Raw genomic sequence first — 11,327 nt, 5'->3', positions numbered from 1 at the left:
ACACACACACACACACGCACACACACACACACGCACACGCACACGCACACGCACACACTCACACACACGCGCACGCTAAAACACACACGCATACACACACACGTATACACAAACACGCACATTGTCATAAACACACACAGAGAGAGAGAGAGAGTTATGTACCTATTGTATTATAAAATTTCTTATGAAATATTGTTTTGTTTCGAAAGAGAACAATTTAAAGTAATAACATGTATTATAAAAAAAATATAATATTACTTCTCAGTCTACACTTTTAAATACTTTTACAAGACATTCCTGATGACGATAAAATACTTTCTTAATTATGCAAAATTTAGTATTAAAGAGTTGAAATAAAACTGATTTCAGGTAGATCTAGGTCTACTTTACAGATCCTTTAGTAACTTTGAAAAAGTAATCTTTTACATTAAGACTATCTCTTTAAATGGAAAGAAAAAAAAACGAAAAAAAGGACAATGAAGAAGGAAGCGATATAACTAAAACACGACTGCAACGGGACATCACTCTGATAATATTTACTTTTTACCCCAGCCAGCACTCCTGCACAGCAACTCCAGCAAAAAGAACCTTTTTGTGTGTACTGTGTACAAGTACAAGTCTAGTGCACTAACATATATACATAATGTACATAGTGAAGGCCTGCAAAATTCTATCTAATCCAGAGTAGTACCCAGTAGGGCTGGATCCAAGCAGATCGGGTCAGATACTTTGTCTTCAAAACCACTCATACTCCAAGCCCAACCACCACTGCCACTGTGCAGTTGTTCGCTCAGACCCAGTGTAAGAAAGGCCACCTTTATTTGGTGAGAATAACCCATGTCTCGCTATTCTCACACACACACCCCTCCCCCCCCCCCCCAAGTGAGAAATCCCGGTGTGGGCATGAGGCGAGGACCTCCACTGACCTCTCGCAGGCCGATAAAGTCACCTAGCCTAGGCCCTTCTAAAACGAATAGTCATAGTCTAGAGTCAGAGTGTAATAATAGATCTAATGTTAAAACATTTTTCGCCTCTCCAGTAAAAAAAAAGGCTCACTACCGACACTGAGCGGGATGTGGGACTGGCCGCCGGCCGGACCATTTGTTGTTTACACACTTAACGATGGCTGGCCTCTCTACACATAATATGGTTCAAGGAACAGAGAGCGTGTACGAACGTAACGACATCATGAGCACGAGACCATGCTCTTTTCACGATGGTTGAAGGGTTGTAAATTATTCATACCCAATGGACAAGGGCGTTAATTATAAACAATCCAAGCTTTTTTTTTTTTTCTATTGCCTCTTCTGTCCCAACATTTGGAGTTTGGAGCGAAAAAAGAGCCAGAGAGCCAAATGAAATTCTCCGGGCCAGACGCGGTCCAAATAGAGCCAAATTTCTGGGATTTGGCTCCAATTTGACATCCCTGACTGTGACTAGATCTTAGATGTATGTCTATTCGAACACCAACTCGCTCTTGTGGAGTATTAGCCCCGGTAACCTCAGCCCTGATCCCTCTTGGGTATTTTCCGGTAAAACAAGGGAGGGGGTGAGAATAGCGAAACATTACATTCTCTGTTTCAGTAAGAAAACGACACACTCACAGGTAGATCTAGGCCTAAGGCCTAGTTTAATTACTAGATCTCTAGATCAAGACCTAGAGTCCAGAATTATGATCTGAGAATTTTACTTTGAAGGCCTACTTTGGAATACCAGCCAGGAGCCCCAAGGGAAAACTGAACTAAACTAGAGTTGTAGTCTATCTTTAACTAGAGCCTATATATATATATATAGAGGTAAAAGAAATGAAGGCTACTGACGGAATAGGAATATTATTTAGGAAATGCCTATTTGCAACGCCGCGTTACCATTAGCGCCAGTGCTAAACCAGTGCTAAATAAAACGCTGTGTCGCCGTGTGTAAAATATCAAGCTTAATTTGCTCATCGTTATCGGAAGTTCTGATGACCAAAGTGACAGCGCGTCTACGCTTGAAGTCAAACCATTAATTTTTAGCGTGGGTTCGATCCCGGTCCTGGACGGGGGGTTTTTTTCTTTTTTTTTTTTTGTTGTTGTTTGTTGTCTTCTTCTCGACTGACCAACAAATTGTTCCCATAATTATATCTTGTTGCTTTGTAGTTTTTTTTATGTAGTGATGAAGCATGCACATTCTGGTTTTGTCCCCAAGAGGAGCTCTCTGTACAAAGTAGGCCTTAGTATAGCCTATACTTTTCGTTTTACCATTTTAGGCCTGGTTAAAGTTCAGTAGTGGCTTTCCTTGGTCTGTGAGTCTAATATTTTTTATTTTTTTATTTTAGGCTCAGGAGAAGGAAAAAAAAAATCCTTTCGGGACCGGGATTCGATGCCACGCTTGGAAGCACTGAACATTAGACTTAGAGAACGTAGACAGTAGACAGCTTGTATACGTTCTCAAGGCCTAACTTAAAGTTTGAGTTGCACCGTCTTGTTATTGTTATTCAATGTTATCCAAGCGTCTTTCGACTCAAACTCTAACTCAGATGATTATGATAATGAGAGATGAACAAGACGTCTACTTTTGTGCAAACAATGTCAGAAATAATTGTTAGATCTAATCTAGATCTAGATTTTTGGAGATCTAGATCTAACCAATATTGATCGGAATAAGCCATAAAAAAAGGAGTCAAATCCTAGGAGGTTTATCAAAAAACTGAGAAAGCTTCCACAATTCAGGCAGAACTACAATATTATCATGTAGAAACAATGGCTGGTACATCTAGATTTAGATCTAGATTCTAGATCTAGTAGCACTGGCGTTTCAAATAGCACGGGAGCTATTCAGAACGCGGTGCTGCAAATAGCACAGGAGCTATTCAGAATGCGGCATTGCAAATAGCGCTTGCCTATTATTTATAAACTATAAATACTGTCAAGAACTGGAACAAAAATAGGCTCTTTTTCGGTAGTCCCCCCCCCCCCCCCCCCCTCCATTTTTTTCGCCTATTTTCCTGTTTCGGGAATAATCAAGTTAAAACTTTACTGATTTCGGCCTAGACCGAATGTTTGAAGAGATACTAATGAACCTCCTTTTGTACTGTCCTCATGAACCAAAATTACTTGTTATGTTAAACGCTTCTTTGTAGGCTAACAGTAAATGACACGGAAAATGGTTCACTTTCTAACTTTCGATAGGCAAATGTTCTCAATGAACGGTTGGTCTTAATGTACTTCCACTTCCAACCAAAACAACAATGGTGACAGTTTGGACAACAGTCAATTTCCCAGACGCCCTTCATGATTGCAATTAACAGCACTAGGCCTAGGTGTAGTGTTTAATATTTAATTTTGCCAAATCGATTACGTCGATCTAGTAGTTTTAACTTATAGATTTCTATCTACTACTAAAAAAATCGAGCTCAATTTGGCAAATTTCGAATACAATAGGCCGAAATAAGGGGGGGGGGGGAATTACCGAAAAAGCACCAAAAAATAATACTCATTCATGTAATTTATGTTTTCGAGAATAATTTTGAGAATATTTGTGCAATGTAAAAATAGCTGTTCAAGTCTAGATTAGATCTACACGCCATGTAGGGGCCTAGACTTCAGTAGGAGGAGGCTGGATCATATGGGGTGGATTTTGAGGATATCAACTCATTTTTTGGCTCATGGAACAGTTGGTAGGTGGCTAGGCACCTTCGCTACATCTTTCTCTGAAGGGGTAAAAAGACCAAGACTGCCAAGAGTATTCCACGGTCTGTCTGGTATTCATGCATACTTTTATCTAAGCCTCTTTAATCCTGGTGATCAGAGTAATAGAAATGCTGGCTAAGCAGGCTAAAACAAAAATCCACTCTTCTATTGACCAGTAGTGTTCCTTGAAATATTTGCACGCTAGATCTATACTACTAAAGGCCTACCTGATGCTGTATCATATTCTTGTAATGGATAACCTAAGAATTGAAAAGCATCTCTGAACAATTACAATCTCGTGATTGAGAATCTATTTGAAGACAATTTATGATTCTTTTGTTTTGAAACAATCCATCATGATAATCTTTTCATCTGATTCTGAGACTTTTCAAGAATCTGGAGCACTAAGTTCACAAAATACTTTTTTGTTGCCGTTAATCTTGAACAATTTTCTTTTTTTTCTATTTGTTCCTGTGCAGATTGAGGACTAATAACTGTGTGACTTGACCAAACGGCTGTGTTGACAGACCATGACGAGTGGCCAGTACATTGTGATTGGAGGTGGCATCGCTGGAGTGTCTTGTGTTGAAGCGGTAAAAACGAACACTTTTTTGTGGTCCTGCTTTTCCTTGCAAATCCTAGAGCTATGTTTATCTGTCAGCTTTAACTTTGGACATTTAAAAAAAAAAAATTGGATTCATTTTTTCCAAGCAAGGTCTAGAGCTATGTTCTTCTGTCAGCTGTGTAATGCTGGAGTGCCAGTGATGACGCACCAAGTCATCGATTAGGGAAAGGAGTTTATTACACATTAGTCTTTTGACTAGGGTATGTTGCTACACCTCTTTATATAAAAAGTGAATGAATTTATGCAAAATAGAAAAAACAGAACTATTTGAGCACCAGGAGTACTTGATAATGGATTATCTAAATTTTCCAAAGCGTGCAATAGAAGAATGTCATCAGTTGCAATAAACTTTCATTTTTTTTTTAACCTTTTAAATGCTTTACAGATATTCCATTAATGCTCCTGCAATACATTATAGATGCTTGTGTCATTCTAATAAATCTTTTTTTCAACTTTTGTTTCAGCTATCTTACTTGGACAAGGATGCCAAAATTACTCTGATTTCTGCCTCTCCACTCATCAAAACTGTTACAAATTATGTACAGGTAGACACACTTCTGTATCTGTACCTACGTTGACATATTATTTGGGTCGCTTTTCACGTTAAATTACTTTTGTACTTTTAAAACATTGCCTGATTTTGTTAATCGTTCAGTTAGTGCTGTTCTTGAGCATGGATTTACTACTTAACAGTAGCCTCTTAATAAGCTTCTTGAGCATGTCTTGCTGAAGTGTCAATGATTTGATAAAAGTCATTGGAAGAGGCAGCGTTCCCATCTCTGGCATGCTTTACATTTAGCTGTGAGGTCTTACCTCTGGCAGTAGAGACCTGAAGCTCTATGGGTGGGTTAACAGTATGTAGATGGCAAGACGACACTTAATTTTAAAGTCCCTTTACTGACAGGAGCATGAATGTTGTTGGTTTTGTCATATGAGTCTAGGGTTGTTCTCACATTTCAGGGTTATACTCACAGGTTTTTTTCTCTTTTCAGCACAATGGGTTTGTCAATTAGTAGCTTAGAAAAGGAGAAAGAGGGCGGGGGGGGGGGGGGGGGGAGAGAGAGAGAGAGAGAGAGAGAGCAGAGCAATCTGCCATCTAAATATTTAGCATGTAGATGGGGCTGTTAAAAAATTTGTAATCTTCACTGATTGCTTCTGTGCTTACTTTCAGACTGAATCCATGTGTGCTTTAAAGTTAAAATTTTGTAATCTTTCATGGCTTTCAGAATTTTTTTTTATCAGTATAAGTGTTTGGTTGCTTTTGATTTGAGCTGCTAAATCAAGTATGTCATTGAGTTATTCATACATCAGTGCTAGCGCGAATTTGATTGTGCAATTTCAGTCTCTGGTGGGATCAATAATGCTGTAGAATACGTTTTCTTCTTGTGAGAAAACTTTTTCTTAGTGTGAAAAAGCGTTTTCTTTGTGTGAAAGAACTGTTTCTGTGTGCTTTTATCAGTAATTAGTGTGTCTGGAATGCAAGGTGAGTCCCACTGTATGTCACGTCTGTTCTATGTGAACATATTATAAACTTAGTTTGAGTTTTGCAAACTTTTCTCTCAGCTCACACAAGTTGCTGAGACATTTGATGTGGAGGAAAAGCCGTTATCTCATGCCGAAGAAAACAGGGACAATGTGACAGTTATGCAGGCTGTTGTGGAGTCGTTAAACACTCAGGATAAAGTGAGGAATAATTGGAGGCTTGTAGTAAATTTTTTTTAACGTGTCATGTCGTGGTGGAATCAGCCGCTCGTCAATTTTTAGGCGTATGTAGTTATTGGTATCATCTTAATGCCTGTTCATCTGTCTATCTTTCTATGAAGTTGAGATCTGTGATTGAAGGGGGTGGGGGATGCCTGATTTCAGAGATATATATTAGTGAGAAGATGGCCCCCAAAGTTGGTGACTTCCATAGCTTGGGATTCCTTGAAAACTGAAAATTTACAGTTTTGTACCGTTAATCAACATTTTTCAGTAAAATCCACATAGAAATTTGTTTTTAAATAGACTTAAGAGAAACTGAAAATTTACAGTTTTGTACCGTTAATCAACATTTTTCAGTAAAATCCACATAGAAATTTGTTTTAAAATGATGTACCAAAAATCAAAATTGCCAAACCCGCAAAAAGTTGTTTTTTTTTAATTTCATTATTTTGACAAGCACCTGATTCTACCACAAGGCCTCTCAAATGTAGTTTTGTCATGCATATATATAGTATAGTCAGTGGAAACTGTTAGTTTCTATCATTTTTTAGAGTTGTTTTGACTTAACTCTTTATACTTTGCTTCTTTCTGGCGATTAAGCTCAGCGTTTATTGTTGGCTGTTTCACTCTTACTTTTGAGCTCTCCAAAGTTTTTCATTGTTCAATTATCAGTCATATTCTCTCTTTTCATATCTTCCTCAAGTAAAACATTTTAAAATAATTGGCGCTTACTTAATTTATTTTTTTAAAAATCAGCCTAGCCTCCCCTTTTGATACTTTTATTCATAAGTTAAATTCAACTCATTCATGGCATAATTCTTTTTGTCAGTTGAAACCATTTGGATAGAATGAAGTTGTGACCCCCTCACCCTCGTGAACCATTTTGAGCATATATGGAAACAAAACGACTTTAACAGATGGTGTAGTAAATATTGTATTGGAAAGGTAATTGAATGTTGGTTTTCATTGATGTTACAGAAACGATATAAAATGGAAATGATGAAACAAACTTTAGACCCTGTTCAAACTGCCAATATGTTGGCAAAATGGAAGTTACCGATATATTGTCTACATGTGTGAGAGGAGTTAAGTATTTATTCAATGCTTTTCATCTTTTCTCATAAAAAAGTGTTGTTTTTTCCTTCCCCAGACTCTAGTCACGTCAGATGGTCAAACGGTCAGCTATGACAAACTGTGTGTTTGTACTGGAGGAAAACCTAAGGTGAAGTATTCTGTTTTGAAAGTGCATAGATGAAAAGGGGTGACGTTTGCTTATACCTAGGGCACACTGCAAATTGGATTCATCAATTTGAGTTGGGGATAAAGTTCTAGATTTCCCTTCATGTAGTGGGAAAATCCTACCGTTTTGGCAATATGCGACTGCATTCCACTAGATTCAACTGAGTTGAATTCTTTTTGTGCCAAAATGGTAGCTTTTGCCCCATCTATGAAGGAAAATTTGTTTGGCCCCCTTATATTGGTTATTGATAATACTCTATTGTCAGATCCAATCAAACTCTTCTCCTAAACATTGATTCATGATAGTACTGTTCTGTTAATTTCAAATAATTTAGAATGTTCTTCTCCTCCAGCCAGATTTGAAACAGCCTTGAGCAATCGTGGTTCACACTCATTTCTCTGCTCAGATGTTCAAGTTTTCTAAAAAAGTTATTCTTAGTCAACATCTGCCTCTTTTTTTCTTTCTGTTTTTCAAATAAAATGAAGCAATTGTATTTCTTCTGCTCCAGGTGATAGCATCAGATAGTCCTGTAGTGGTGGGCATTCGTGACACAGAGAGTGTAAAGGTGAGTGAGAGTGTCATTCGTCGGGAGAATATGTTTGTATTACATTTATGATTTTGTGTCAGGGGAGGTTGGAGGGTGCCACTAGTAGGTCTGTCTTCTTTATGATACTCTCCTTCTGTTATTTGTGTCTATCAGTCTTGCTTTTTTTTAACACTGACAGTTTTTATGCCAGTGAGCTTCTCTTTACTCAAACTAACAAAAAGATGTGTGCTAGAAGACGCAATCTCTTTTTATTGTCGTTGTCAGCTCAATAACCTTTGAACGAAACTACAAAGCGTGGTCTATAGGGGGTGTGCAAAAGCTGATCCTTGGCTAGAGTTTGTGTTTCATCTACTCTACACTGCCGTCATTTTAAGAGTACAGTATTTGCAGTTCTTACAATTTTACAGAAGAGCCAAAAAAAAACAACTGAATGTTTTTACCAGGAAACCAAACTTTTTGCAAACCCCAGATCAATGTTTTTAAGAATACAATTTTGATAATAACTGCCTTATTCTATTTTAAGCAAATGATGTTTTCTTCGTAAAAACATTTCCTTTAAAGTTCTGAAAACTGCTTATACTGTACTTTTAAAAGTGATGGCAGCACAGCACTTATTGTCTTTTGTTTACAGGATTTCCAGGTTAAGATGAAGACCGCAAGAAGAATTGTGATCATTGGAAATGGTGGAATAGCTACGGAGCTCGTGTAAGTGGACTTGAAGGCTCATAAAAATTGTAATTGCAAATGTTTTTACTACCCCGTCAATACAATTCAAATAATTTAGGAGGATGGCTGCGCCAAAACTCCCTGTTAGGGCCTATTTAGACTGTTTGGGATACAATGTCTGAGCAGACAGACAGATGCTCACGATAAGTCACCACCCCAGAAAGAAATCAAACTCATGTCTTGTCTGTGCAATGGCAAAAAGCATAACTGTAACACCACAAATGCTGCTCTTTTGCTTGTAAAAGATTTTCACACTGGGTTGTGCTATAAGGCAAATTTATATGACTATCTTCCTTGGGAGGTAGCTTCAAATACATGACCCATATTTCGCTCTAATTCTGAAAATACTGTCGAAATTAACCAAGACAGCCATCCTCTGCTAATTGATACTCAAATCAGATGCAGGAAGGGGATATGGTGGCTATTTTGTGTCTGATATAATAATGCGAGACCAATAATTTACAAACGTATTCCCTTATCGCAGCTCTTTGTTTCTGTCTCTCCATCTTGCTTTTTCCCAGGGCTAAGTGATTGTTATTGTATCAATGTGCTTGTCTTTACACAAATTATCTTCTTGTGGATGGTTGGCGGGTGCTCTGGTGTGGTTTGCTCCTTCTTTCCTATCAGACATCTATCTTCCTTATCTCCCCTCCTTCTTTTTTATTTGTTTGTTACTCCCTTGTAACACCTCCAATCTTCTGGCGCTCATATGACCTTATGCTGTTGCGAACGCCATAAAACCTTTACTAAAAATAAACTAAATTATCTTCTTGTATCTTCTGTACTCTCTCTACATCTTTACCTTCCCTCTTTTGTTTCTGTCTGTCTATCTTGCTTTTTCCCAGCAGTAAATGATCATTATTATATCTATGTCCGTCTGTTAATGAAACTCCCGCTGCACCTTCCCCCTGTAACTTCCTTAGGTATGAGCTAGAGGGTTGTGAGGTCATCTGGGCCATCAAAGACAAATCCATCGCTCACACTTTTGTGGATGCCGGGGCTGGAGAATTCTTTATGGAGCATCTGAACAAAGAGAAGGACAAAAGTCCGGACGGGCCATCCAAACGACTCAAGTACACCACCCAGGGTAGGATAAATAATAATAGTAATAATAGATAGCACTTGTATAGCTCAAATCCCCGCTCAATAGCAAGCTCTATGTGCTTCACAATCTATACTGTTACCCCAGCAGACCTGAGAGCATTCTGAAACAACCTCATCTTCCTGGGAAGCATACAGTGCAATGTAGTGAGGTCTCTGGTGGATCTGTTAGTGCTTTAACTTATTGTCAGTGAAAGGTTTCGAAGAAATTTCTAGAAGGTCAAAGAAATGAGATGTTCTGGGCGATTTTCTTTCTAGTAGGAGAATTTCAATAGTTTTGTGAATATCTGTATTGGCGTTTAGTGATAATCTTTTAATGTAGGCACCTACTCAGGCACTTAGTATTCAGTGGTCATACCTTATTCAAAGTGTGTTCAGTGTTAAAGTCCTGGGGCATATTTTAAGATTACAGGAGAAGTCTTCAAGGTAAAAGTTTTTGTGTGAGCTACTGGCTGTGGTATAGTAACACAGGTCTACTCCTTGTGACTCATTGAAGATATTGTGCTTACTTACAAAGAAATGAGAAATCATGATCACCAGTATCTTTTTCAGATCTCGGCACCCGAATTAATTTAAGGAAAAAGAACAGCCTCAGATTTTTGCTTCGATTGCAGCAACATATTTTTTGTTGACGTCACATCTTTTCTACTAGTACTGGGAATGAGAGATAGTAGGACTATAATTTGTCAAGGACGTAACGCTTTTCTTTGAGGTGTAATAGTTTGGTTCTTCAACATCACATGTAGAAGACGTGAGTTCGATCTGTGTAGGGAGGTTTTGTTTTATCAAGTCCATCTATTTTCTGTCTATGGGGATGTTGTATCCCTCTCGGCGGTTAAAGCAGCCAGCCTCCTGAATTATCAAAATTGTGTCAAAGGCGAAGTAAAACCTTTACAATTACAATTAAATATTTTTTCTTGATCTGTAGTCAAGAATATATAGGAGAGTTTGTGTAATATAACAGACATACCAATTTTACAAATAAATCAGGAAATCTGAATTTCTGGATTTGTTCGAATCCTGCCTACTTATACATTTATTTATATTTTTATTCTTTGTATATGTCATATTGCAGTTAAAAGAAAAATTGTCTTGATACAAGAAGTAATAGAAAATACGATTTGTAAATTTTGAGTCTCAATGTTTGTTTTTACGAGGTCCAAAAAGTTTTTGGTTTTTGTAACCAGTTAGCAGTTATCATATGTGGGTATTGTATTTTTGTTGTTTCAGAAAGCCAAATCTCCAATGCAGGAGTGATGGGTGGGGCTTTAGGACCGGACTGGGCTACTAATGTGGACATGCATGGGTCACAAAATGTGAGTGTGACTAGTGAATGGCTTGTACTGGCACTGGAAGACCCTCCAAATTAGGGACCTTCACAAATGACATCAGCTAAAATTTGGCCAAAAATGACCCCCTCCTCCCTCCCTTGTCGTCTTCTGTCATCTTTCCCAGGACCCCCCCCCCCCCCTCTCTCTCTTTCTCCCCCCCCCTCTCTCTCTCTCCCTCTCTCCCTCTCTCTCTCCCTCTCCCTTCTCTGTTATGGTTATTTCCCTTTAGGGCGTGCACGGTACGCTTCCCTGAAAATTGCAAATATTTCTGAGTGTTTTTAGTATCTGCTGGGGTTGTAATGGAGGATAAGCGCATAGACAATGCTGCAATCATCATCATCATCATCATCATCATCATCATCATCATCATCATCATCATCAT

General features: G+C 38.2%; 1 protein-coding gene across 3 annotated transcripts in view; it reads left to right on the top strand.

Moving 5' to 3' along the window:
- The first annotated feature begins 454 nt into the window (after positions 1 to 454).
- Positions 455 to 11,327, top strand: part of LOC101862472 (pyridine nucleotide-disulfide oxidoreductase domain-containing protein 1) — a 23,060-nt gene continuing 12,187 nt past the window's right edge. For 2 of the 3 annotated variants that reach the window (XR_004859125.1, XM_005090828.3), the window contains exons 1-9: positions 455 to 824; positions 4,151 to 4,264; positions 4,761 to 4,841; positions 5,860 to 5,979; positions 7,151 to 7,222; positions 7,749 to 7,805; positions 8,419 to 8,492; positions 9,437 to 9,600; positions 10,845 to 10,930. Coding sequence is in view for 2 of the 3 variants with exons in the window: in XM_005090828.3 (XP_005090885.1) it covers positions 4,202 to 4,264; positions 4,761 to 4,841; positions 5,860 to 5,979; positions 7,151 to 7,222; positions 7,749 to 7,805; positions 8,419 to 8,492; positions 9,437 to 9,600; positions 10,845 to 10,930 (717 nt within the window). In the remaining variant the exon portion in view is untranslated. The remainder of the gene's footprint in view (positions 825 to 4,150; positions 4,265 to 4,760; positions 4,842 to 5,859; positions 5,980 to 7,150; positions 7,223 to 7,748; positions 7,806 to 8,418; positions 8,493 to 9,436; positions 9,601 to 10,844; positions 10,931 to 11,327) is intronic. The other variant, XM_005090829.3, reaches the window with a different exon arrangement.

The sequence above is a fragment of the Aplysia californica genome, unplaced genomic scaffold (assembly GCF_000002075.1).
Source record: "Aplysia californica isolate F4 #8 unplaced genomic scaffold, AplCal3.0 scaffold00022, whole genome shotgun sequence".
NCBI classification, from domain to species: domain Eukaryota; kingdom Metazoa; phylum Mollusca; class Gastropoda; order Aplysiida; family Aplysiidae; genus Aplysia; species Aplysia californica.
Note: the sequence above shows the minus strand (reverse complement) of the source record. Positions and strands in the feature narration are given on the sequence as shown.